This window comes from Daphnia pulex, chromosome 7 (assembly GCF_021134715.1).
Source record: "Daphnia pulex isolate KAP4 chromosome 7, ASM2113471v1".
Lineage (NCBI taxonomy): Eukaryota > Metazoa > Arthropoda > Branchiopoda > Diplostraca > Daphniidae > Daphnia > Daphnia pulex.
The window spans coordinates 11,506,635-11,529,827 of NC_060023.1; the positions used below are offsets into that span (position 1 = coordinate 11,506,635).

The window sequence follows — 23,193 nt, forward strand, 5'->3', positions numbered from 1 at the left end:
CATGTACCGCAGTGTATACATATTTCAGTAACGTTAATCCAACGGTGAGGCGCGAGTTCAATGTTCGTCGACGAAATGAATTTATAGCCTCAAATTGTCGGGTATCGCGTGGGAAGAATTATAATTTGAAAATCAGGTATTAGACTATTATTTATTCGAGGGATTTCTCCTTTTTCTGGAAACATTAACTGTTTTTTTTTTTCTTTTTTCTAATTACACCCATGGCCAAACAGCATATCATCTTGCCCAGTCGTCACACAGCGGGGAATACCGACCTAGACTACTACACGTGTTTGACTGACGATATCCATACGTGAACAGGCTCGGTGCTATACCCTCGTGCGAGAATTGTTGCAGGAGAAACAAATTCCGCATATGAAAAATCCAATTACTTTTCTTTCCATTCGAAGCGGTCGGTCATCCATCGTCCAACAGCAGCAGCCCACACGTAACTGACCAGTGCTAATGGTGGAAACTGAAACCAAAAGTAAAATGAACTAGACGAAAGAAATCGGATCCTCCCATCTGTGGTGTGAAAAACCAGAAATGTGTTTAGGATCTTGTCCAGCGGACAATCTGGTGGGATTGTTTTTTATCGGGGAATTTCTATTTACGGAACTGTCTCTGATTGGTATAAGCAGCGGAACGGTAAGCGACATAAGTGGAGAGATGGCAAGAATAACTAAACTAATATTTATTGCCATTTTTTAAAAAAGAGACGCGGATGAAATAAGCACCAGACCGGTTCAAGACGGAAGAAAAAACCGCATGACGCGGAGAGAGAAAAACTACCCGGAAACGGATTGCCTGCATACATATATAAAGAGGTATAAGCACATGGATACATCGAGCTGAGATTTTCATTTCGATATCGTAGGAGCAACAAGAAACATGTTGCCTTCTTTGCTGTTTTTGTGCACTTGCTGTTTTGTTGTCTCTGGTAGAGGCAGTGGAGGGTTTACACCGCCGTTCTATCCTGTTGATAATCAAATATCATTCTCTCCTTTACATCGTGGCTATTTTACGAGTAATCAGATAAGAGGTCAAAGTAATTTGCAAGGTAAGACATTTTTTAATTCGTGATGATGGTTGGCAATATTAGCATTTTAACTAACATGTTTTAACTTTTAAACTCATTTTTATTCAAGGATTCGGACCTTATTATGTTGATCCCACCATCAATTATTTCCACAATTTTCCAAATAACCCTCCGCCACCAATATCTCGTTCAATGTTCGGACGTCAACAACTGCCATCTGAACTGAATCGCCAAAACTCGGTGTTGTTGGACCTCCAGGAATTACTTGCCGAAATTGTTGATGGGCCTAGAGGAAATCTTCGTCAAAGAAGACGTACTGTTCGTCAACAAGGTGATGGTGTAGATGACCTGCGTGTCTCTGGAAGTCTATAGTTTACACGATTTGTTTTGTTTGGAACTTGATGATTATTTACAGATGATGAGTTTGGTCAGGATTCTATTGGTGCAACCGGTCCACCAACCACCACTATCTACGACCACCTGCCACCTGTCGAGGATGAATCAATCAATGGTACGTACGTGATGGCAACAATTCTGAAATTGTTGTTGATTTCAATGTGTTTTTTCTACAGTTGATCAAAGATCTGGACAAGATGAAAAAGCATTACAAACACGTCAACCACCGAGTAGAACGGATCCCTTGTCCAGTATTGCGAGATACATTGGAGCGAGATTTTTTGGATTGTTGCAGCCACAGTTTTATCCATATCAGCAGCAGTACGCCCCAGGGCCACCAGGTATAATTGACATCAACTCCAGCAATCAGAATCACGGTTATATTAAATTGTTCATTCAACGTTTTTAAGAAAAAAGAGTCTACTACGACAATACTAAAGATAAAGAGAAGAAGAAGAAGAAGATAGTGATCTTCTCTCTGTTGCTTTTACTTGCGTCTGTAATGTTTCAGCCCCAGAACTATCAATATGCCAATTATGTCGTCACAGCACTACCTGGTAAGAATACATCTCTCATTCTTTTTTATTCATCTTATTCGGACGGAAGATTGAAATCCACCTTCCGAGTAAGATGACAAGAGAATAAGAGTTTATTCTTGATCAGGTTTCTGTGTGAGGTTCATTCTTGAAATTTACACTTGATTCATCTTTTTTATTTGTATCTTTTTAAAAATAGGTCCACCAGGTCCTACTGGACCAACAGGTGATATTCCTTATTACTACATTGTCTAAAATCCTGATGATAATCAATGGATTCCAATTTATTGTGTATTAGGCCCAACCGGAGTTGGAATTCCTGGAATTCCCGGTACTCCTGGCACACCAGGTATGGACACTCTTAAAAAAATAGCACAATAACTCTGTTAAATGTTATTATTGATGATAAACATGTAATTTCATTGACTAGGTGCGGCTGGGGCTGCTGGTGCTGCTGGGGCTGCTGGAGCGGCAGGTTTGTTGCGCTTCTTCTGAATTTCAGTCGATTTAAATATGGGACATTAGTTTATTGACTTGACAAATCGAAATATTTCGCCTTTCTCAATAGGGCCCACGGGAGCTACTGGACCTTCTGGAACGACCGGAGCGACTGGAGCGACTGGGTGAGAACCACACACAAAAAAATACTACCAGTTCATTGGTTCTTTTAATTTATATTTGAACTCGATTAGGCCGTCTGGTCCAGCAGGTTCGCCTGGTCCGACAGGGGCAACTGGTAAAGTCATTTTTATTTCTTTCTTTCCTGTTTATTATTTTTCCTAATTTTTTTTTCTGTTTAAACAAAATGTATGGTCTCTAGGTCCCTCTGGAACTTCGGGCGCTGCAGGACCGACAGGGTAAACATACCAAAAATTCTGATAGGGTGAATTAGTTAACAGGAATTGAATCATTTGAATAATCCATTATAGGCCAGCTGGAGCGACGGGATCTTCAGGTCCGCCAGGTATGAACAGCCGCCTAATTAAGGTTAATTAATGTCAAACGAATAACTCTCGTATCATTTTGTTTTGTTTTCCGTAGGTTCTACTGGTGCTCCAGGACCAAGCGGACCAAGCGGTGCAACAGGGCCTCCTGGTTCTACGGGGGCTACTGGGGTTTGTACTTGTTTCTATAGTTTCTTCAATTTTATTTCGTTTTAATTCGGCCAACAGACAATAATAAAATATCCTTCTTGAACGTCACAATAGCCTTCAGGTTCAGACGGTTTGGATGGATCTCCGGGTCCGACTGGAGCGACAGGTATGCGGTTTCTCACCCAATCTTTTTGTTTTACGAAAGAAAATTGATTTAATTCTCAATTCAATTGGTACTAGGACCTTCCGGAACGACCGGCGCCGCTGGACCAACTGGCGCCGCTGGGGCGGCTGGGGCGGCTGGAGCTGCTGGGCCGACAGGGTAATCGCCTTAATCGTTCATTCTTCAGTCCCCAACCAAATTAAATTAATTGGAATCGAATTGAATTAAACCATAGGCCACCGGGAACATCCGGATCGGCTGGTGCTGCTGGAGCTGCAGGTGCAACAGGTAAATGTTTGAGTTAGAGTAGTACTCTCTTCTATGCAAGAAGATGATCACAACTGAACTGGCCCTCTTCTGTTGTTTAGAATAATGTCTAAATTGTCAATTTATGTTTATTTGCCAGGACCTCCGGGACCTCCTGGACCGACTGGTACAGCCGGTATGTTAGTTTTTTTGTTATTTTGTTCGAATTCTTTTCCTTTTTTTAGCCACCACCACGAGTCTATATTTTCTTTAAAAAAAGGGGTAACACTAGTTTCGTTGTATGTTAGGTGCTGCGGGATCTGCAGGATCAGCTGGAAGTGCGGGTTCCACAGGAGCTACTGGCTCTCCCGGTAATGAATCAATGATAGCCCCTAAATATCTTTTCGGTTTTCACTCTATTCTAAATGCAAATTTTATTGGCTAATATTAGGTGCTACTGGTCCGCCTGGCCCTCCTGGTAAACAAATCAGATTTAAAATGTTAATCGCATCATGAATTATCAAGATTTAATATTTAAGGTGCTCCTGGACCTTACGGACCTGCTGGTCGTATCTTGCTCGAGGGTGAAACCGAAGGGATTGAAGTATTTGACAATGATCTCGATTCCATTCATATTGAATCGGACGATAGTACATTCCTACCCTTTAATAACCCATTGCCGGTAAATTTTTCTTGAAAAACTTTTACTATTTTTAGAAAAATTTCTCATCTTTTCCAAAATGTTTTTTCAAAGATCTACAATTCGACTGAGCTGTCTGTTGAGCCGGCGATAAAGAAGCCAATCAGAGTGTTGATGACCGCCACGAAGAAAGTTGTACCAGTCAATTCAACCGATGGGTCCGAGCAAAAGGAGAATAAACCCATCGGACCACCGATAACGTTGAGTGAAGAAATGCTGCCAACAGAAAACTGGACACAACCAATCACGGTCACTTTGGAGCAAACCAAGAAACCCGAAAACACTACAAATCAGACGAAGAATAAGCCAGTTTTCCCGATAGAAGCATTCGAGCTGGTGAAAACAGTTCAAGAGTCGATTGAAAACAAAACTAAACCTTTATTGGATATGCCACTGCATCAGTTGGATCCAAATAAGAAGCCAGCAGAGAAGAATGAGACGGTTCTTATTGTCGCTCAGCAAAAAGTCAAGCCCATTAAATCAGTGATGAAATCAGCTGTGCCGACTAAACAACCAGCGAAACCGGAAGTGAAAAACAAGAAGCCGGTTCCTCCGGCGAAAAAGTCCGCAAAACCGGAAAAGGTTTCCGTCACCAAACCAACTGAAAAAGAAACGACGGTCAATACGGAAACGATCAAAAAGTCGGAGCCAAAACCGAATAAACCCGCCCCGATGCGTACTACCACCGCAAAACCACCAAACAAGTTGGTGCCGAAGCCAGTCACGCAAAACCTGAGAGGATACAAAAAAAGGGCTAAAAAGGTGAAGCCAGTTGTTCAACAGCAGCATGTAGAACGAAGCAAAAAACTGGTGGAATTGGAGCCACACGTGAGCCCTACAGTGGTATGGGCAAAGTCTGTCAATCCGCAAGAAAAATTTATCGAAGAAAAGGAAATGCCAAGGAATAAGTCGGTGGAGTCGGAACCAAAAAGAGGACGATGCAGCCGATTTGGGACTTGTTAAATTGGTTAAATCAGTATAAAAGAAAAACACAGAGATAGCGAATCATTAATATTAATATTATTTATCGATTGCATTTCAATGATTTTTTGATCGCTTTTTCATTTCCTGGTGATTCCTAAGAGCAATATCTGATTGACTTTAATGTAGTTTTTTTTTTTTTTTTACACGGGCACAGGTGAATGGTTTACAAGGGCATTATGGTATGGTTTTATTTAATCACTTGTAAAATATCACTTTCAAATTTTGTTGAAAATACACGGTAATCTTCTCGGTTGACTTCATTTTTTAATATTTGTGCTAATTGCTAATTTTCCCTTTGTGCTACTCTGTGTGTGTTGGTGTACATACGAAGATAAGAACACGGTAAATCGGTGATTATCAAATTTGTTATTGTTGTTAATCAACGTCAAGTTTCCTAAGTTGGCATCGCCGCTTCCGCTTCTCGACTAAGGAAGTTCGTCTGCAGGGAATGCAGGCCTTGTGCAAGTGCAATTGTGCAATTGTCCAACCGCCAAGGAGTGATAATTTAAATGTTTTTTGTTGTGTTTTTTTTTTTTTTTTTTTTCTAGTGAGATTATACTGAACTGAACCTTTATTAAACAAGACTGTAGAATTGTTATTTTCCCAATCGAAATACCCAGTGTTATTCATCACGGCTTTGAAACAGCCCACATCACATCGGTGTGAATAGCAAATAGGTATTTACCTATTTATTTTTTCGCCCACATTTGACTCTACACCTCCATGTGGAAAGAAAGTTTCTTGTTACACACATCTCAGTAAGCCTAACATGATAACTTTATTGGCATTTCCAGCAAATTTTTGACAACGAGATGTAGTACAGGTTCCCTGGTTCCCTCTTGAATTTACAGTTTACTTAGAGGTCATCTTCAACTTATCTTTACACAGAATTTAGAGAATTTTTAAAGTGATGTGTGTTTCAATTATTTCTGAAAATTTCTAATTCCAGATTTTGTCAGACTGAATGAAAATCTCCTTACGAGTAAAAGAACAACACGGTTAATGAGGATTTGTTGTTTGTAAATTGTTAGCTGCTGTAACCTCTGGTTTTAGTTCATTTGTGTTTCTTGATTTGAGGTATCGAATTGGTGTCACTGCAATGTTTGAAAATTGTTGGCATCTTACCAAATGTCCATTCTCCATTCAGGTTAATCCCTCAAAGCTGTGTTGTGGACTGGTTTCTTACAGCACTATTTGTTGCGTGCCTGAGATCGCAAGTAGGCCGCCTACGTCAATAATCTAAAACACAGTGTGTTTATTAAGTGGTCCTGGCACGGAGATCCTTGAGCCAATGTTGGCCTTTGTCCATGAGAGAAGAGTGACTTTACGCCCTGTAACTACGGCCTGTAGCTACCCAACACGAGGTCGCTGGGCACTCGCAGTCAAGAGAAACTAACCTTCCACGGCAGTTGCAGACCCCCCAAGATCAATCCTGGTCGTTCCTTGAGCCCGATTAAAAGCAAGTCCCTGACTATTATGTGTCAGATCTTCAAAGATTGAATGGTCTTTGGTTGAGACTCGGATTGCAGAGAGACGATATCAATGACTTGTGAAGTTTATTATCAACATCGTCAAGATTTTTTACCCCTTTATTTAATATTGGGTAAGCGCAAACTTTAATTGTTATACAGCAATCGAAGAGTGGTAGCGCATAAAGTGACACCTTAAAACTAAAATAGATATTGGTACTGCAGGACAAATATCATCCGTCGTCTGCTTTATTCTCTTTACTTTGTGGATGATGGAGAAACAGTCGTACACTCGTACGTTACTCAAACTGTTTAAAATTAAATTTAGGTATATTTTCAACATGTTCCAACTGATGCAGTGTTTGTTAATTATTTTTCAATTACCATTGTAGAGTTTAACCTGCAGACGGGCCTGCCAGTTTGCATGTCCTTCACGCTTGAACCGTGCTTGAACGTCGCGGGGAACATTACGTAAAACTGTCAATGCGGCGGTGTAGAGGTTGGGTGAGGACGACACGTGTAACATCATTATCAAGCAGGTACAATAGCCGCAAGGCTCAGCCATTTGATATTCATTTTGATTTTGGTTTTTGTAGACCCATCCCCATCAACGTCAACCTAAAGAAGGAAAGGCCCGTTTGCATTTCCTTCGAAGGTCACGGAGATCATTACGAAAAACGTGTCATGCGACGGCGAAGAGGTTGGGTGAGGACGACACGTGTAACATCATTATCAAGTAGGTAAAATAGCCGGAAGGTATAAGATGTGGGTCAGGGTGAGAAAAAGTCGTATAAAAGGAGAGAGAAAAATTGACATGGATCAGTCGAGTGAGTATCTCCGACACGGTAACAACTTCAGCGCACTATTGGTCACCTGCTGCATTCTTCATCGTATCATCAGTTCGCAATCATGGGTAAATATTCTGTTACTTCTGTTATTTAGTATCAATTTCTATTGTTATTAGTCAGTAATTTTTGAATATTAATGTTCAAATTATTTATTGTCTAGTAAACTATGGCGTTGTTCTGCTGTTGGGTGTTGAATCGCTGACGGTTGGGTCGACCACTGGTGTACCGATGTCTCCTGGTCCTGTGTATGGTGGATATCAAAGCACAACATTGCTGTCTTAATACTCATCATCAACCAATGCTGCTCCAGCTTACACCACCAAGGCTTCAGACAAGTTGCATTAAAGGAGAGAAAAGGCTTTTCCGACACGACAACAACTTCCGCGCACAATTTGTCACCAACTGCCTTCTTCATCGTATAAAGCGGTAAATTTCAGTTTTCTACATGGAATTGTGTATCAACTTTCCTTTTTTTAAATAATGTCTGTTGCATAATTATGTTCCAATAATTTGTTGTATAGTAAACTGTGGCGTCGTGCTGCTGTTGGTTGTTGTCCTGAAATACTACACCACCGAGGCTTCAAAGTATTACACTACAATTTATGCTGCTGCGAGATGCATCACTAAAGAGCCCGAGTACTACATCCTGTTTCCATTCGTATTAAGCCACAACCATTTGGTATTAATTTGATATTGTTTGTTGTATACCCACCCCCAGCAACGTCCAATTTGCTTGTCCTTCACGCTTGAAGGTCGCGGAGATCATTACGTAAATCTGTCAATGCGGTGGTGTAAGGATGGGTGAGAACAGAAAGTGTTTGCTTTATTATCGAGCAAGTTTAATAGAGGCGTAAGGCTTAAGAGAGGGGTCAGGGTGAGAAAAAGTCGTATAAATGGCAAGAGAAAAGTCGATAGGGATCAGTCGAGTGAGTATCTCCATCACGGCAACAACTGCAGCCCACTATTTGTCACCAACTGCCTTCTTCATTGTACAACTAGTTCGCAATTATGGGCAAAAATTCGTCTTTATTTCGAGTCGTGAATCAATTTTGTCTTGTTTTCAGTTTATATTAGTAGTTATGAGTTTATATTCGATAATGTTCAAATCGTTTATATTGTTTAGTTCACTCTGGCGCCGTGCTGCTGTTTGGTGTCTTATCGTTGAAGGTTGGGTCGACCACGGGTTTACTGATGTCTTCTGGTCATGGTGGAGACCAAGCAACAGCAGCGAAAGAATACTACACCACGCCGCCGCCTTCGCAACATCTACTTACAACACCGAGGCCCCCAAGTGGTACACCACCAAGGCTCAAGAGTTACGCTACAAATTACGCTGCCCCGAGTTACATCACCAAAGCGCCTGAGTACTACATCCCCGAGGCACTACAACTGAGGCGGCGAAGTACTACGTAGCCTAGGCTTACAACACAGCAGCTGCTCCTTCATACTACGTTGAACTGAAATACTACACCAAGGCTGCAGTTGACTACACCACAACCTACGCTTCACTTAGCTACTATGACGAAGCCCCCAACTACTACACCGAAGAGGCCACATGTTACACACCAACGTACAGTGCCCCAGTTTACTACACCGAGGAACCCAAGTATTACTCTGCTCCAAGCTACTACCAAACTGAGGCTCCTGTTAACCAAGGCCACCGAGTATTATACTACAACCAAACGGTAAATATTGTTTCTACATGGAGTTTTGTATCACTTTATTATTTTTTTCTCTTTGTTAATATGACATTTCATATTGAAAATTGATGTTCATATTTTGTACCGTCTAGTTAACTATGGCGTCGTGCTGCTGTTGGTTGTATGATCCTTGATGGCTGGGTTGACCACTGGTGTACCGATGTCTCCTGGGTATGGCGGATACCAAACCGCAACGCCGGCGTCTTACTATACAACAACATACGCAGCAACCGGATACTACACCCCCAAGGCCCTAGAGTATTACACCATAACTTATGATGTCCCGAACTTCTACACCGAAGCTTCGAAGTTTAACTCAGCCCCGTGTTAAACCACCAAGGCAGCGGAGTACTACACCACCAAGGCAGCGGAGTACTACACCACCAAGGCAGCGGAGTACTACACCACCAAGGCAGCGGAGTACTACACCACCAAGGCAGCGGAGTACTACACCACCAAGGCAGCGGAGTACTACACCACCAAGGCAGTGGAGTACTACACCACCAAGGCAGTGGAGTACTACACCACCAAGGCAGCGGAGTACTACACCACCAAGGCAGCGGAGTACTACACCACCAAGGCAGCGGAGTACTACACCACCAAGGCAGCGGAGTACTACACCACCAAGGCAGCGGAGTACTACACCACCAAGGCAGCGGAGTACTACACCACCAAGGCAGCGGAGTACTACACCACCAAGGCAGCGGAGTACTACACCACCAAGGCAGCTGCATATTCGTACTACGTTGAACCGGAATGCTAAACCGAGGCCTCAGTTTTCTATACTACAGCCTGCGCTTCTCCCAGGTACTATACCACCAAGGCTACTGAGTATTACACCACTTCTTACGCTGCTACCACCTACTTCACCGAAGCTCCGAAGTTTTACTCTGTGCTGAGTTACCACACCATTAAGGAAGCCGAACATTTCATCACAAACGCTTCCGCAACTTACTACATGAAAATTCCTAAATGCTAGACCCGAAATTTCTAATTGGTTTTATTAAGATATGTCGGTTGTCTTCATGGTCATTGGGAATTAATCGTTGATGTTGATTGAGAAAATAAAATTTCTAATGCCGGTAATTCTTTTTTAAGACTTGGTAGTAACTTCAAGCCTGTCAACGTTGCGGCAGGTGTCTATTGGTGTTGGACTTCTTCAAGGCCAGTATCCTACGTTGTGATTTGTCTGTTAATCGATCTGCATACGGATTTGTTTTAGTGGTTCGACGTGAAGTTTCAAGGGAAAGTTACGAAAGAAACTTGTAACTGTTGATTTTTGCAAATCTTATATGCAAGTAAAAGGCAATTGGCTGATCTTTGTATAATGAAGGACTTAAAAGTTGAGGAAATTCCTTGACAAAACTTGGTATAAATTACTTTGTGTAAATAAAAGACAATGAACAAAAAAGTTGTAAAAAGAATTGTGTTATATTGTCCCACCTCCACCCACAATTCCACCACATTTTACAGTCACATGCATACATACATACACTTAAGTTAACCCGTTGGCTGCCACGCCATACAACCCGTAGGTTGCACTCTACTAATTTACGCGCCACGTCTGAAGGATCCATGACCAAGTGGGACTTGCCATTGATGACAAGTCCGTGCTGACAAAGGGGGGACTAAGGTGCATTGCCTTTTAACAGGCTTGCCTTGCGGCAAAGTTTGGGCTTGGCGACTCCCCGACCCCGCGGCTTTTAAACCACGAGACCGAACAGCGCGGCCCGTGCAGTGGAGAACAAAGGTGTGGCAGCCAACGGGTTAACTAACACAAACACAATAATACCAACAATACGATGATCCACGTTGATGACGAGTCTCGGTGTCGGTCGTGATTCCACCGAGTTTCGTTCGCACCAGAAGCAGGGGCAACATCCGACGGAGACCGGTGACGATTGTTAAAGATGAGAAAATCCATCTTCTCGACGTCTCCTCTGCATTACCTGAATAAAGACAAAAAAATTCTTATTAAGTGACATGCCAATAAAAAAAACATAATACATATAGGCACATTGAACTGGTTTTTTAGCTCAAAGATTTAAAAATGCAATTTTTTTAACTTATAAACAAGCTTGCAATATTGAGAACTACACACAGAACAAAGCTCACTTGCTAGTCTAAAAAAAAAATTCCGGAAGTATACCGGAAGTAACCACAGCGCCTCAACCATTGAGCTGTCGTCAAATTAAACCACATATTCGTGATCTCCATGAAATTTGGGGTCGATTAGATGTGATTTAAACGAAATCCAAAATTTGGCCAAAATCGAGAATTTTCCTGAACTATAGTTCAGGAAAATTTTCGAAACCGGAAGTACGAAAACGTAAAAAATATAACATGAACTTTACCACAAATTTTACGAGGATCACGAATATGTGGTTCTTTTGCTCCTCAAATGAATATTTACTGAACTACAGACTGAAATGAGCAAACCGGAAGTAGAAAAAAAAGCAAAATATAGAAAATTTAACAAGTGAGCTTTGTTGCAGGAATAATAATCGTCAGTTATCACTAAATATTTCAAAAAAATAACTGCCGATAAATGTTAAAAGACATGTGCAAAGTTTCTGAAACTGACTGTTTTGACAGCTGCAAATTATCAAAAAGCCATCTAGCGTTAGAAAAAAGAAACGTCCAAGTAAATTTCGTTGGCGCGTAAAATGACCTGATTTTGGAAACTATTACACAGCTAACGCAACTAGATTATTACTAGATAACCTACGAAAATAAGTCAATTGTTGGGTACCTGGGCATAATCCCGTGGTGAGTGACTGCAGGTGTGTAACAGCGGACGGAAGCGATCACTGAAGTGGTCCAGAAACTCGCCAAGTCGCCAGTGAAGTAAAACAAGTTGTGTTTAGAAGCAGTGAAGCTAGATGAGCATGCGTCGCGAAGATAAGGATGTTGGTGGATGTCCCTCTTCCGTCATGGACAAAGGTCAGCATTGGCACAAGAATCTCCGTGCCAGGATAGCACGATTTTGATTCCATAAAGAAACTGCGTGCTCTGTAATAACAAATGTTTTACATTAATGAAAATATAACAATGAATAAAGCATATCAATCTTTACCTTTTCTAAGAAACACACTGAAATGTTCATGATAAGAACAGGAAGAGAGAAGAAACCGTAAAAATGGGATTCACAGGAACCAACAGCATAACTTCACATGATGAGATAAATTTCCTGATGCTAAAGAAAGTGGTATGAATTATTGCAGTAGTGTGGTGATAGTGTGTATTGTTGCTTACCTTTTTCATACGGGTGATGAATTTAGTAAGGCATTTGTCTTTCATCAAGCAGATCTGGTACACACATGGCAGGTCACTTCATATCTTCATGTCTCTGAAACACTAAGTAGCAATGGGACAAGGAAATCCTATATGTTATTTACAAATTAACACAAATTTACCTATGAGAAATAAAACTCTACCTATCCCTCATCTGGGTTGCCTTCTAAACAGAAGTAGAAACAGCCATAACAAAAAACATGTTGTTGCAGGGTACACCACCAAAATTGCGAGATTCAGAAAAGATCCTATGGTTCATGAGCAAGAATACCTATGTTACATGAAAATCTGAATGGTAATGGTTTGGTAGCAGTAATGGGGAAATACCTTATCTCAGCAAATTTGTATTCCACTATATGTCTTCTTCAAACATGAGTTTTAGGCTTTTGACATCATGAAGGGCCTAATAGATTGAAGTTGACTGAGCGCTTAGTCAACTTGTTGGAATGACTGACAGTATGCATCTAGAATTTGAAGAAATAAGTTGGTACAGTATAAAAATAAGGAAACTAGGTCAAGATAAACCTACATATGATACGAAGTTCAATTTGGTATTTGAAATCACAGGAATATAAGTATTAATTAGCAACAATTTGTTTCGCCCTTTTCTCCTCGTTTCACGACGTCAGAACAACATGGGTGACACTGGCGACATCTAGTAATGAGTTTTTAATCCTAAGTTTGTTGCACTGTCAGCTGTCAGTCAGTCACAGACGGACAGTATGACATTACACGTCGTAAATTTCATAAGTTACATAAGTTACTTAAAAAGTTTAACAGCAGAGATCGGATAGCAAGTCAACTGTTTTAAAGTAATAGATGAAACAATCTTTAGCTAATGATTCTTACTGCATTCTCGACTAAATGTTTTCAGATAATTTCAGCTGAAGTTTTCATGTACCTGGCCATTAGCTAGGTGCTCGTGACAATAGAAATGAAATGATCTAACCCAATAATGCAAGCTCACAACCTATGTCTTCAGCAAAATAATTTTTGTTGCAAGGTAGTTATTTCTAAAGTATTTTATTACTGTGTTCTTTAACGCTTTAAATAATGTTCACGTTAACTTTTCCCTTTCAAATTGTAAATCTTCAAGTTATTGATGTCTTCGCCAGATCCCATTCTTTGTTGCTATCTATTTTGAGGACAACAGCAAGAAAGTGCTGCTACTCTAGATTTGATGGTGACCACCCCTTTGTTCTAATTTAGGACAATGTAAGATTGATTGATTTTAGGTATTGCTTTCTGTCACTACAATATGGTTAGAAAATTATATCTAAATATACTCTCCTTTCAGGTTAATTCCTCTCCACTGTTGTAGTTGTTTGGAAACCAACGAGAGATTGCTGGAATTGAAGACTGATAATATGTGTAGGTGTAGATAATTTACGAGTGCATATTTGGGCTCCCACCTTTTCTGTGGACTCCCTAACTATCTATTAACCAACGCCCGCCGGTGTGCAGTCATCCGCTGTGATAACCAACTGTAGGGGAAGGTGCTGGTCGAACGGTGAATTGGAAGGGTGCATGATTTGATGGAAGTTTTTGGAGGGTTTTAATTATAAAGCTTAGCAGATTATATTTCCCCAGTGAAATTGGCCTTGTAACTGGCCACAGGCCAGGTATTTTACTTGGTAGTAGTCAGGCAATGTAGTATTACATTTGTCTTGATTAATTGCATGAGGTGTAGTGTTAATTGGTTGGTGATAGTGTTTTTATTTTGCAATAACTTATTCTTATACAATTTTATAATAATCATTAGATTCTGCAATTATTCATGATATTTACTAACATACTAATAGTAAGTTAGTAAAGTACATGGTATGTTCCTATGTTCTTTAATATTAATTCATTCAAGCTTATCTAAAACTAACCACCCTCAATCATCGTGCAAGGAAATTAATTCCACTTGGTAAAACTCTTGCAAAAAAGCGGAAAAATCATTATCCACATACCAACTGCAAAATGATGAGAACACAATTATTGAGAAAAATAAACAAAAATGGAAAATAACCAGCAACATTAATTCTGTTCTGTTCAAGAAATTTTTAAACCAGGTGACAGGCAGGAACATTATCAGCACATTGTACACCATAGGTAATTTCAGGCATACCCCAAACATCAACCAACAGTTGGAAAATCTATGAAATTGATGAGACATTAAGTAACAAGTTGTTTCACATGTGCAAGAAAAACAACAGTTATTCCCAACTTACTCAGTTAGCAAGTCAAAATGTTCTGCATTGGACGGCATCAGATAACAGCTTCAACATAATCTGGCAGACATACCCTGTCAAAGAAAAATGATTACACATACTGTGAGGCATATCTGTCACAGAAAACCAGCTAGGAGAATTCAGATGCTGTTGTCAAGATTGTCGGAGCTCGGATACAAATCGGCTATGGGCAAATACCAAAAAGTGGTAACTTCGTCTACGTCATCATCTCATTATCATTTTGATCACGGTCGTCCTACACCTACTAGCGAGTCGATCGCCATCTGGTGGCAACAGGGTTGTTAAGACCGACATTTACATGTAGCAACATGTAGATTCCACATCGTTCTTTTAATGATAAAGTGACAATTAGGCTTACACTTACACTTTCAGCTCAACGCTTCACTCCACTCCACTTTGTATTTCCGCGCTACACTGATGTCGAAGAGGTGTCGAGTGCCGACGACCTTTTGATTTATCAATCGCATCCTGCCGGCCATTATCTATAAACACCCAAATGAAAAAAAAAAAGTGCATTAATAAATAATAATACAATTTAACTTCAAATGACATGAAAATTAAACTCACAGGGGCCAGGTTTTTTTTCTACTGATGCAAGTTGATCTTGCATCAGTAGATGATTACATCACAACTGACAACTTGTATAAAAACACAATGTTGGACTGCAATTCTTCAAATCTCTATTATTTCAACTATCTTTTAACTGATAGGCTGTGAAGTTGTGGCACAACCATAAATAGCTCACCAGCAACACAATATTTGAATCCTATGAAATAAAGAAAATTAAAGTTAATGCACAAATAAAATGTTTGCTCTAAAAAGCTAAACCAAAAACAGAAAAGCCAGCAGTACCGGCAGTAAAAACTATCTTGACTGCATAACTTAGTTATTTTTACATTTTAAGGTTTTATAGTTATAGCAATATTGTTGAACTGACAACATCAAATGACATACTTCTTGCAAACAATCACAAATTCGTAGCAACCAATTAATAACATCTTCTTATAACTGTAATATTCAATAGTTACCAACATTTGTCTTTTGATGCACATCGAAGTATTTTAGGCGGCTTTAGTGCTTCGCCATAACACCCACGTCAACCTAATGGAGGGGAAGTCCCGAGATGGAACGGAACACAACAGTATTTTTTTTTTTAAGAATCATTTAACATACAGTTCCAGAGTCTTGATGTAAATAACGAACTAAAATCACTTAAAATTTACTTTGTAGCCGATGAGAAATTTGATTTCGGCATGATGTCAATCGTGACGTAGGCGTACTGGCACTGGACGCATCTGAAATCCCATCCCAAGTTTCCCAACCTCCAAGTCCAAAGTCCAGTTAGATTTTTTGCCGTCTGGTGGTGAATCCGACAACGACAATTTGGACATTCATCGCCACCTTTGGACAATCCATACAGCAAGGTGGTTTTTCATTTTAAGATGGACTAGAAGCAGAGAATAAATCTGTGAACATGCCTTTGAACAAGAAAAACAAATCAGACTTTGTTGGAATACAATACAATCAACGTGAATGGATGATATACTTTTGTTTGAATGCAATCGCCAAGACTTATTCTGTAACTTTTGAAACTACAATGAAAAATGAAAGCTAATAAAAAAGCTGAGGGAAATTGAAAATTCATCAACTGCTCTTCAATCAGAAATGTTCAAATATGTACATTACATGAATTTTTACAATTTTAAGAGACATTTACTTTTAATTTCAAAGAGATTTACTCCACATCTCAATACCTCTTTCTACTTGCAGATACAAAAAATTTTTAGTGGAAACCTTTCCTTTGGCTAAGCTTATCAAATTATTATTCAAATGATTATCAGCCCTATCAACCCATAAATCTCAGTAACTGATTTGATTCAGCCACATGAAAGCTACATCTTAATTTTTCTGTGAGGTCCCTGTCACTCAACTTACTTTATTTCTAGATATGTAATTATCCTCACTGACAATTCAATTGCTAAAATAGGTTAAAACTAAATGTTGAGAACACTAGAGATGAACTACATACCACTAAAAGTTAAAAACTAAAGATAAACGAACACTTTTTACTTAGCTGACAAGCTGACAACTCAACTACAAGACAATTCTCAAAATCCTTTTACTTACACACAACAGCTTTCCATTCATTACGATCTGTATGGTGATAATTATTAATCATTTGTATTAGTAGTCATTGCAGGATTATCCTGTCAAATTGATAAAACAAATTAGGAAAAAACTAGTAATTTGAACTAAATAATTTGTGTTTCTTTTCTTACCATTTGTTGTCATAACTAGGGATGATCATTTGTGTTCAATGAGGCCCCCTCCACTGGAAATCCACTTCTTGGCAATTTCCGTCTTGCGGGAAAAGTAACTATAAATCACAATGATCATTTGCATAATTGTTTAACAATATTTGACTTGTCTGTACTTCTTACTTTGACTCAAATAACTAGTGTTTCAATTCAAATAGTACATCATCATGCAGTCAATCCCCATGAAGCATTAGATCAAAAGTAAAACTACTTACTTACTAATAACTTACTCGTACCAGAAACTGATTGTATCAAGCAGACTTTTTTTCCATTTACGCCCGAAACAAAATTGATTCGTAAACATGCGGTTACATTTTTTAACACTTTCGTTCAAGGTTCAACCAGCTCTGGTTCAACTGCAAAGCATGCAAAATTCTGAGGACCTGGCAGTCGTGTACTCATGCACTTGCAGACCACGTGCAGACGAATGAAGGAATGTAGATTGGCGTATTGCCGAGAATGGCTTGCGCCATCTTGCGCTGACTGGAATGGGCTCGTTTTGTAACATTGCCAAATAAATAAAATCAGATTGCGATCAAGATAGTAAAGATAAAAGAAAAAGACCAAATCTGTGACGAAAGTTAGCTACGCGGGGCGCGGTTAAAAGTTTATTTAAACTAGTTACTAAAAACACATGTTAAGCAGCTCAAAAATCAAGATATCGAATTAAATATTATTAGGTGATGCGCGTGCGCCTGTGGTGCCGTGGTGGTGATGAAGCCTTCACACAATACAAAACACGCACGAACACGATGGTACAAAAATTTAAAATTAGAATACAGAATAGACAAATTTAAAAAAAAAATGTCACTTTCAACTACATAAGTACTTTCTTTGGTGAAAAATACAATGACAATTGCATTCAGAAACGGGAGGCTGCCGCTACTGAATGAACCACTCGGTATGATGTAATCGCCAGCCCTAGACGTTTCTCCCGCTTTCCTGTAAATATAAACTCGACCATCAAAATGTTATTGCCTTGATATTTACTATGTACGTACAGAGGGTTATTTTTGAATGCGGAAGTAGTTTAAAATAAACTTCAATTGAATCGTTTCAAATCAATGTCAAAAAAAGTTCTAAAATAGTAAAATTACATCACCATTACGTCAGAGATATAAGAGAACATGCACAAGAGTCGAGGCGTCAAATAAAACAAAAAGTCTTTCCCACCGACTGCCGGCAAAGAACACCGTTAAGCTGTCTTTCATGTGATGTAACTCGTTGTAAGCCGTATAATGCAGCTCAATAACTGATCGTTTATCAACTCTCAATACATGCTGCTTTTGATCAGTCACCGTAGCAGAGATGGCCACTAGAGCGTGTGTTTCAGGCTACTCTGTTATCGCCAGGAGAGCAACAGAGCAGAACAACCACAACATGTTTCCAGGATATTTGTATTATTAGGTAATAAAGCCTCTTACCGCGGAGAACCTCCTCTATGGAGATATTGTTTCGGCGGCGGACTGTAAAAGTCAGAAACAACCACAGCAGATGGTGGGATAGTTCACCGAAGACGAATCCCCCGCTGTGTCGATTCTTATGGATATGTGCCTCGTCTGTGATAGGACGTGGCTCGTTAATCCCGTCGCCTTTCTTTTTTATTTTCGCTAACGTGAATCCATATGAGTTATGGCATTGCCAAAGCTATTCAGTTTCATCCCGGAGCCAAATTGCGAGCGATTGTTACTACACGGATCACGAAGTTTGTTTTTACCTGTAGCGGGGAGAGAGAAAAAAACCCGACAAGAGTTTAACGAGGACAATGAAGGTATTGTGTCTTAGATGTAACAAATTGCTTTTTTTATTTGATGTTATGCTTTTAGTTGAACTTGCCGTTTTCGAAATATCAAAATAAGCATTTCAAAGGGACTAATCACATCACATCAAAAACTTGTCCATAAAAATAAGCAAGGAACATCTAGTAATTGAACAACTTAAAGAATATCAGTTGATAAATTAATAATTACCTTTTTAGTCAGACGTTGGAAACAATATGTAATTTCTGGTATAGGCTGTAGTAGTAAATCAGATCAGCGGGACGTGTCGAGACCCTTTATTCTATTGCTGATTGGGACTGCCCCGTTTGGTCAAAGAACTCAAACTGTCTGTTGTTCAAAATCGACGCCCACCCGGAAACCGATTGACGCCGAGTATATAAAGAGGTGCACTACATTTCGTAAAAACCTGCCATTCGATCGCCGGCTATAATATAGATTTGGTGAAGGGAGGAAGCAGCACACGAACATGTTGCCTTCTTTACTCATCTCTTATTGTAAGTGGTCCTGCTTGGTCGTCTGTTTTGTAATACCTGTCATCGGCGGAGATGATGGGTCCCATGATGTTCCTGATGAACACAGATTGCTGCCATCCACCTGCCAAGATTTTCTATCCTGCGCTGCTGAACTGTCCTTGTACAATTTGGCTTCTCTGTTGAATTACATGACAGCCGAAGATAACACTCGGAAGAATAGCCAACCAGGTAAGGTTTGAAATCTAAAAAAAAGTATTCACGTTTGGAAACAAAAATTCAATTTAATTCGCTTCTTATTCTGTAGAAAATTCGTATTCACCTGCCCCTCATAGGACCCCATTGGACTCCCCGGTACATTCATCCGATTTGAATCTTTCACAACCTGCTGAATTAAATCAGCAAGACGATGACGTGGTCCAACGTTTACTGAAAAAGGCCGAACAAGGTCAGGAGCTAAATCAAATGGCCAGGGAAGATTTTCGACATCGAGAAGTACGATCACTGCCCAGAGGACCGCCCAGTAACTTGCCGCTCTGTTTTTACATAAAATGGGCGTTGTCATTTGAACATTTTTATCGCACAAACTTGTTCAGGTCCTCTTGATCAGCAGCAATCCCTTGAAGAAAAAGATGATAACATATCAGGATGGGGGCCAAGGATTTTTGGATCTAATTGGTTATGGTATTGGATTGGATTGAAATTGAATGTATTATCCAACCTTTGTAATTGTCCACCAGGTATGCATTTAATTGTTTTGTTTGGCTAACTGTTTTACTTTACCTTTGATTTTCTCGTCTTTTTATATCAAGGTCCGCCCGGTCCCACTGGCCCAACAGGATCTACAGGTCTGACAAGTTGAAAGCTTATTGAAAAATAAAATTTTGTAACACCTGACTTTGTTGACACCCTAAAAGGTCTTACGGGAGCTACAGGAGCTACAGGAGCTACGGGCGCTACTGGGCCGACTGGTAATCAATCAACTACTACATTTTTCTTTCCTCGGTGAATCGAATAAAGCATTGATTTCAATTGTTGTGTGTTAGGAGCTACTGGAGCTACTGGCCCGACAGGCCCCACAGGCAAGCGATCAATTTTGTTTTCCTATTTCTTGGATTGGTTTGTTAAAATTCGTGCATGTTTGATTTAGGTGCCGACGGTCCAGTGGGTCCTCCTGGCGCAACCGGTCCTGTCGGCCCAAATGGTCCACCTGGCGCGACGGGACCTCCAGGACCTCCAGGACCTATAGGTTTGAATGAAATCTCACTCTTTTACCCAAGAAATCAACAGGATAAATCCATAAAATAACATATTAATTTGTTCAATAGGACCGACAGGGCCAACAGGACCACCAGGCAACAACGGTCAAGGTGGTGGAGGGGGTTAACTGTAAGTGGCAAATGTGTGCAACCAACAAGCCTTACATCTGCAAGCCTGGACCATTAGCCGTTTTCCTGTCAAGAAATTAATATGGATCGTTTTCTGAGCGCCAATTTAATTTGAATTGATACTTCTTATACAAAAAATGGGGTTAGATAAATGTGTGTATACTTAATTTATTGGAATGTTGAAGCGAGATAAATTGTGTAATTCTGATTAGATTACTGTTCTAAGGCGCTTTAAAATATTGAGAAAAAAAGTAAGGCTCATTATTATTTAAAGTGAAATGAATTCGTTAAATATTACACTTTTTTGTTACTGTTAACGGGATTTCATGGGGCCGAACAAGATTTCTCTGAAGGTGATTTGTCTGCCGTCCAATCAGACGGTCACTGGCGTCGCCCGAGAACATCCTGAAACATCTCACACCAACAAACCTCAATTTTCCAGAAAAAAAAACTAGTAAAGATAGAATGGTTATACATGATTTACAATGACACAAAATCCATAAGGTACCGTAGTTAATCCCCATACTCTTTTTAATAATTTATTCTATAAGAAAGAGACGTACACAGACACAAAATGGTTTAATAAAAAAGAGTATTAATGGAAAGACCCTATTGGTATTTTTTTTGTTTTAAGTGATTGAGAGAATTGCTGAAAGAATTGACAAGTCCTTTTTCGAGTCTTTTTTTTTATCTTATTTTCTTTTGAGAGTGCTGCATGATTATCAATGGGAAAAAAGTTAGTGATGAATGGGAAACAGAAAGGGGATTTACATAGTTACCTGTTTCTTTAGAAGATAAGCATTTCTGTAGTATTGGCCAAAAAGGAAGAGGAATGATGACATGTACACCACCAAGGCATACTGCATCCAGAGGGGAAAGTCACAGCCGTAAATCAGGGCTCTCACACCCAGAACCAACGCTGAGACAAATTGTGCCTGCAAATCAAGTGTGCGAAAAGTTTAAATCACGCACTTGCACCAAACATGGACATGACTAACCATTTGGAGAATAGTGAGGTATTTTTTCCAGCAGAGATATTTTTGGACCTTGGGACCACAAGCAGCCAAGGCATAATACAGGTACATGGCAACGTGAATAATACTGTTGACCATGGCTGCAAAGAACGCTGCAATTGTTTGCGAGTAACATACAGTTAAAAAATGACTTGGTTTGCAACACATAAAATAAAAGTGTTCCAATACCTGATCCGCCGGGAACCCATTTCACACCAATCCACCAGAGCATAAACATTGTCGAGTGGTGGTACACGTGCAGAAAAGTCAATTGCTGCCACTTTTTTCGCATCACCAGAAAGATGGTGTCCAGCATTTCAACCAGGCGAGAGACGTAGTAAAACCATAATGCCGAAGCGATCTAAATCAATCATTCAAATCGTTTAATCTTGAATTCGAATTCAAAAATTTTCCACAGAGAACGACAAGTCGACAACGAAGTTGCTCTGCCATTTTTGAAAACCGCAACGAAATATTTTGAACATTCGTCTGCATTTCAACTAGTTCGACCAGTGACTACTAGATGGCCATGCGACTGACAGTTGTCGTCGTCTGCTATTGAAAACTCGACAACTATGAACTATCGGCTAAATTTTTTTAAGTTAAAATGTCTTTTACCCTAATTTCATCGGGATCCTCAGAGTAATTGACGGGTTGACAGAGCCAATTGTATTGCTTGCGATGTTGCGTCACAGCCAGCTGTCATCAAATGAACCCGACCAAGAAAAGTTGATGTGAAACAATTAATGACATTATCAGTTGAATGGAATAATCACCTCAAGTCCGATGTAGAGATTAAGTAGCGCCATGGCCAGATTATAAGGTATCAGGATACCACGTATGGAAAACGGTTTCCTTTTGGCCATGAACCGCCTTCCGTAATAGATGGACGTGAGGTAGGCCATGGCGATGAGCAATGTCGGAACAGGAGACGCCATCAGCGGCCATTTGGCTACTCGTGGATCTATAATATGCCGGCCGACACAAATTTTTAGAAAATCACCCGTCAATGAGAGGACAATAAAAAACCAAATTTCAATGTTAAATGAATGACTACATACCTGCCCGGCTCATGCACCATCCGTAAAACTGGACAACTCGTTGATAAACACTGACGAAATGAAACGAGAATTCCGAATAGATTCGACTGATGGACGTCTCCATCTTTTTTTTCGACAAACTTAACTCAAACCAAAAAAACACGATGCAATTGCACACAACACCCTTACGGTATAGGTAACGATTACGCAATGCAGCAATAAGCCACGAAGAAGAAGAAGCTCGCGGATTATTCCGGCACGGAAGAAGAAGCGCGTGGCTTGCCGAAAATGTCGGTTCGGTTTTTAACACGACCAGCCAAATAATATGTCTAGTCGTTCGCTTCTGCTCCTGCTGTTGGAGGGGGGGATTTTTATTTCGATCAATAAAGAACGGAGAAGGGGAGATTTCCTGCTCGTATTAGGGGTGGAAGGGGGGACCCCCACCACCCGGCGACGCAGTCGCAGTCCCATCATATC

The 23,193-nt window shown here is 40.0% G+C and overlaps 4 protein-coding genes and 4 long non-coding RNA genes across 23 annotated transcripts; 5 read left to right on the forward strand and 3 right to left on the reverse strand.

The window, feature by feature from the left end:
- Positions 1-9: 9 nt before the first annotated feature.
- Positions 10-2,619, forward strand: LOC124198318 (collagen alpha-1(I) chain-like). 2 transcript variants are annotated; one of them, XM_046594135.1, is made up of 11 exons: positions 10-136; positions 234-648; positions 717-1,060; positions 1,149-1,370; positions 1,455-1,550; positions 1,612-1,776; positions 1,846-1,992; positions 2,171-2,197; positions 2,270-2,320; positions 2,402-2,446; positions 2,540-2,619. In XM_046594135.1, exons 3-11 carry the CDS (start codon positions 892-894, stop codon positions 2,596-2,598), a joined length of 981 nt encoding a protein of 326 aa, XP_046450091.1. In that variant the 5' UTR covers positions 10-136; positions 234-648; positions 717-891; the 3' UTR covers positions 2,599-2,619. The 2 variants fall into 2 exon arrangements, with proteins under 2 accessions (XP_046450091.1, XP_046450092.1); XM_046594136.1 differs by lacking the exon at positions 1,846-1,992.
- A 49-nt stretch (positions 2,620-2,668) lies between these two features.
- LOC124198323 lies at positions 2,669-4,394 on the forward strand. Its single transcript, XM_046594141.1, has 12 exons — positions 2,669-2,707; positions 2,792-2,828; positions 2,901-2,935; positions 3,013-3,086; positions 3,180-3,231; positions 3,306-3,387; positions 3,464-3,516; positions 3,635-3,670; positions 3,783-3,845; positions 3,926-3,952; positions 4,014-4,156; positions 4,229-4,394. Exons 5-12 carry the CDS (start codon positions 3,202-3,204, stop codon positions 4,266-4,268), a joined length of 474 nt encoding a protein of 157 aa, XP_046450097.1. The 5' UTR covers positions 2,669-2,707; positions 2,792-2,828; positions 2,901-2,935; positions 3,013-3,086; positions 3,180-3,201; the 3' UTR covers positions 4,269-4,394.
- Positions 4,395-5,667: 1,273 nt separating this feature from the next.
- Positions 5,668-7,154, forward strand: LOC124198573. Of its 2 annotated transcripts, none has more exons than XR_006876600.1 (4): positions 5,668-5,835; positions 6,108-6,235; positions 6,306-6,761; positions 7,020-7,154. It is a non-coding gene; the product is annotated as an uncharacterized LOC124198573 (long non-coding RNA). The 2 variants fall into 2 exon arrangements; XR_006876601.1 differs by having other exon boundaries at positions 5,668-5,820.
- A 109-nt stretch (positions 7,155-7,263) lies between these two features.
- LOC124198574 lies at positions 7,264-10,504 on the forward strand. Of its 5 annotated transcripts, none has more exons than XR_006876603.1 (5): positions 7,265-7,540; positions 7,636-7,901; positions 7,997-8,154; positions 8,599-9,160; positions 9,268-10,504. XR_006876603.1 is itself a non-coding variant. In XM_046594471.1 (2 exons), exons 1-2 carry the CDS (start codon positions 7,537-7,539, stop codon positions 8,886-8,888), a joined length of 294 nt encoding a protein of 97 aa, XP_046450427.1. In that variant the 5' UTR covers positions 7,268-7,536; the 3' UTR covers positions 8,889-9,141. The 5 variants fall into 5 exon arrangements, 2 of the variants coding, with proteins under 2 accessions (XP_046450427.1, XP_046450426.1); XR_006876602.1 differs by having other exon boundaries at positions 7,266-7,540; positions 7,997-8,111; XR_006876604.1 differs by lacking the exon at positions 7,997-8,154 and having other exon boundaries at positions 7,264-7,540.
- A 1,753-nt stretch (positions 10,505-12,257) lies between these two features.
- LOC124198576 lies at positions 12,258-12,653 on the reverse strand. The gene is made up of 3 exons (XR_006876605.1): positions 12,613-12,653; positions 12,431-12,532; positions 12,258-12,371 (listed from the first exon to the last, which is right to left on the reverse strand). It is a non-coding gene; the product is annotated as an uncharacterized LOC124198576 (long non-coding RNA).
- A 471-nt stretch (positions 12,654-13,124) lies between these two features.
- Positions 13,125-14,354, forward strand: LOC124198579. Its single transcript, XR_006876616.1, has 4 exons — positions 13,125-13,281; positions 13,344-13,472; positions 13,566-13,704; positions 13,767-14,354. It is a non-coding gene; the product is annotated as an uncharacterized LOC124198579 (long non-coding RNA).
- Positions 14,355-14,472: 118 nt separating this feature from the next.
- Positions 14,473-17,377, reverse strand: LOC124198578. 7 transcript variants are annotated; one of them, XR_006876612.1, is made up of 10 exons: positions 17,261-17,377; positions 16,986-17,083; positions 16,834-16,913; positions 15,930-16,184; positions 15,739-15,807; positions 15,274-15,472; positions 15,071-15,188; positions 14,813-14,969; positions 14,686-14,759; positions 14,473-14,610 (listed from the first exon to the last, which is right to left on the reverse strand). It is a non-coding gene; the product is annotated as an uncharacterized LOC124198578 (long non-coding RNA). The 7 variants fall into 7 exon arrangements; XR_006876615.1 differs by having other exon boundaries at positions 14,686-14,969; positions 15,930-16,153; XR_006876610.1 differs by lacking the exon at positions 14,813-14,969 and having other exon boundaries at positions 15,735-15,807.
- A 1,613-nt stretch (positions 17,378-18,990) lies between these two features.
- On the reverse strand, positions 18,991-23,067 carry LOC124198577 (elongation of very long chain fatty acids protein 4-like). 4 transcript variants are annotated; one of them, XR_006876608.1, is made up of 8 exons: positions 22,738-23,045; positions 22,453-22,640; positions 22,295-22,375; positions 21,866-22,037; positions 21,662-21,789; positions 21,443-21,598; positions 19,598-21,092; positions 18,991-19,520 (listed from the first exon to the last, which is right to left on the reverse strand). XR_006876608.1 is itself a non-coding variant. In XM_046594472.1 (7 exons), the coding sequence occupies exons 1-7, from the start codon at positions 22,838-22,840 to the stop codon at positions 21,351-21,353; spliced, it is 852 nt and encodes a 283-aa protein (XP_046450428.1). In that variant the 5' UTR covers positions 22,841-23,067; the 3' UTR covers positions 21,189-21,350. The 4 variants fall into 4 exon arrangements, 1 of the variants encoding a protein (XP_046450428.1); XR_006876607.1 differs by lacking the exon at positions 18,991-19,520 and having other exon boundaries at positions 20,329-20,892; positions 20,975-21,092; XR_006876606.1 differs by lacking the exon at positions 18,991-19,520 and having other exon boundaries at positions 20,329-20,892; positions 20,962-21,092.
- Between the last annotated feature and the right edge of the window lie 126 nt (positions 23,068-23,193).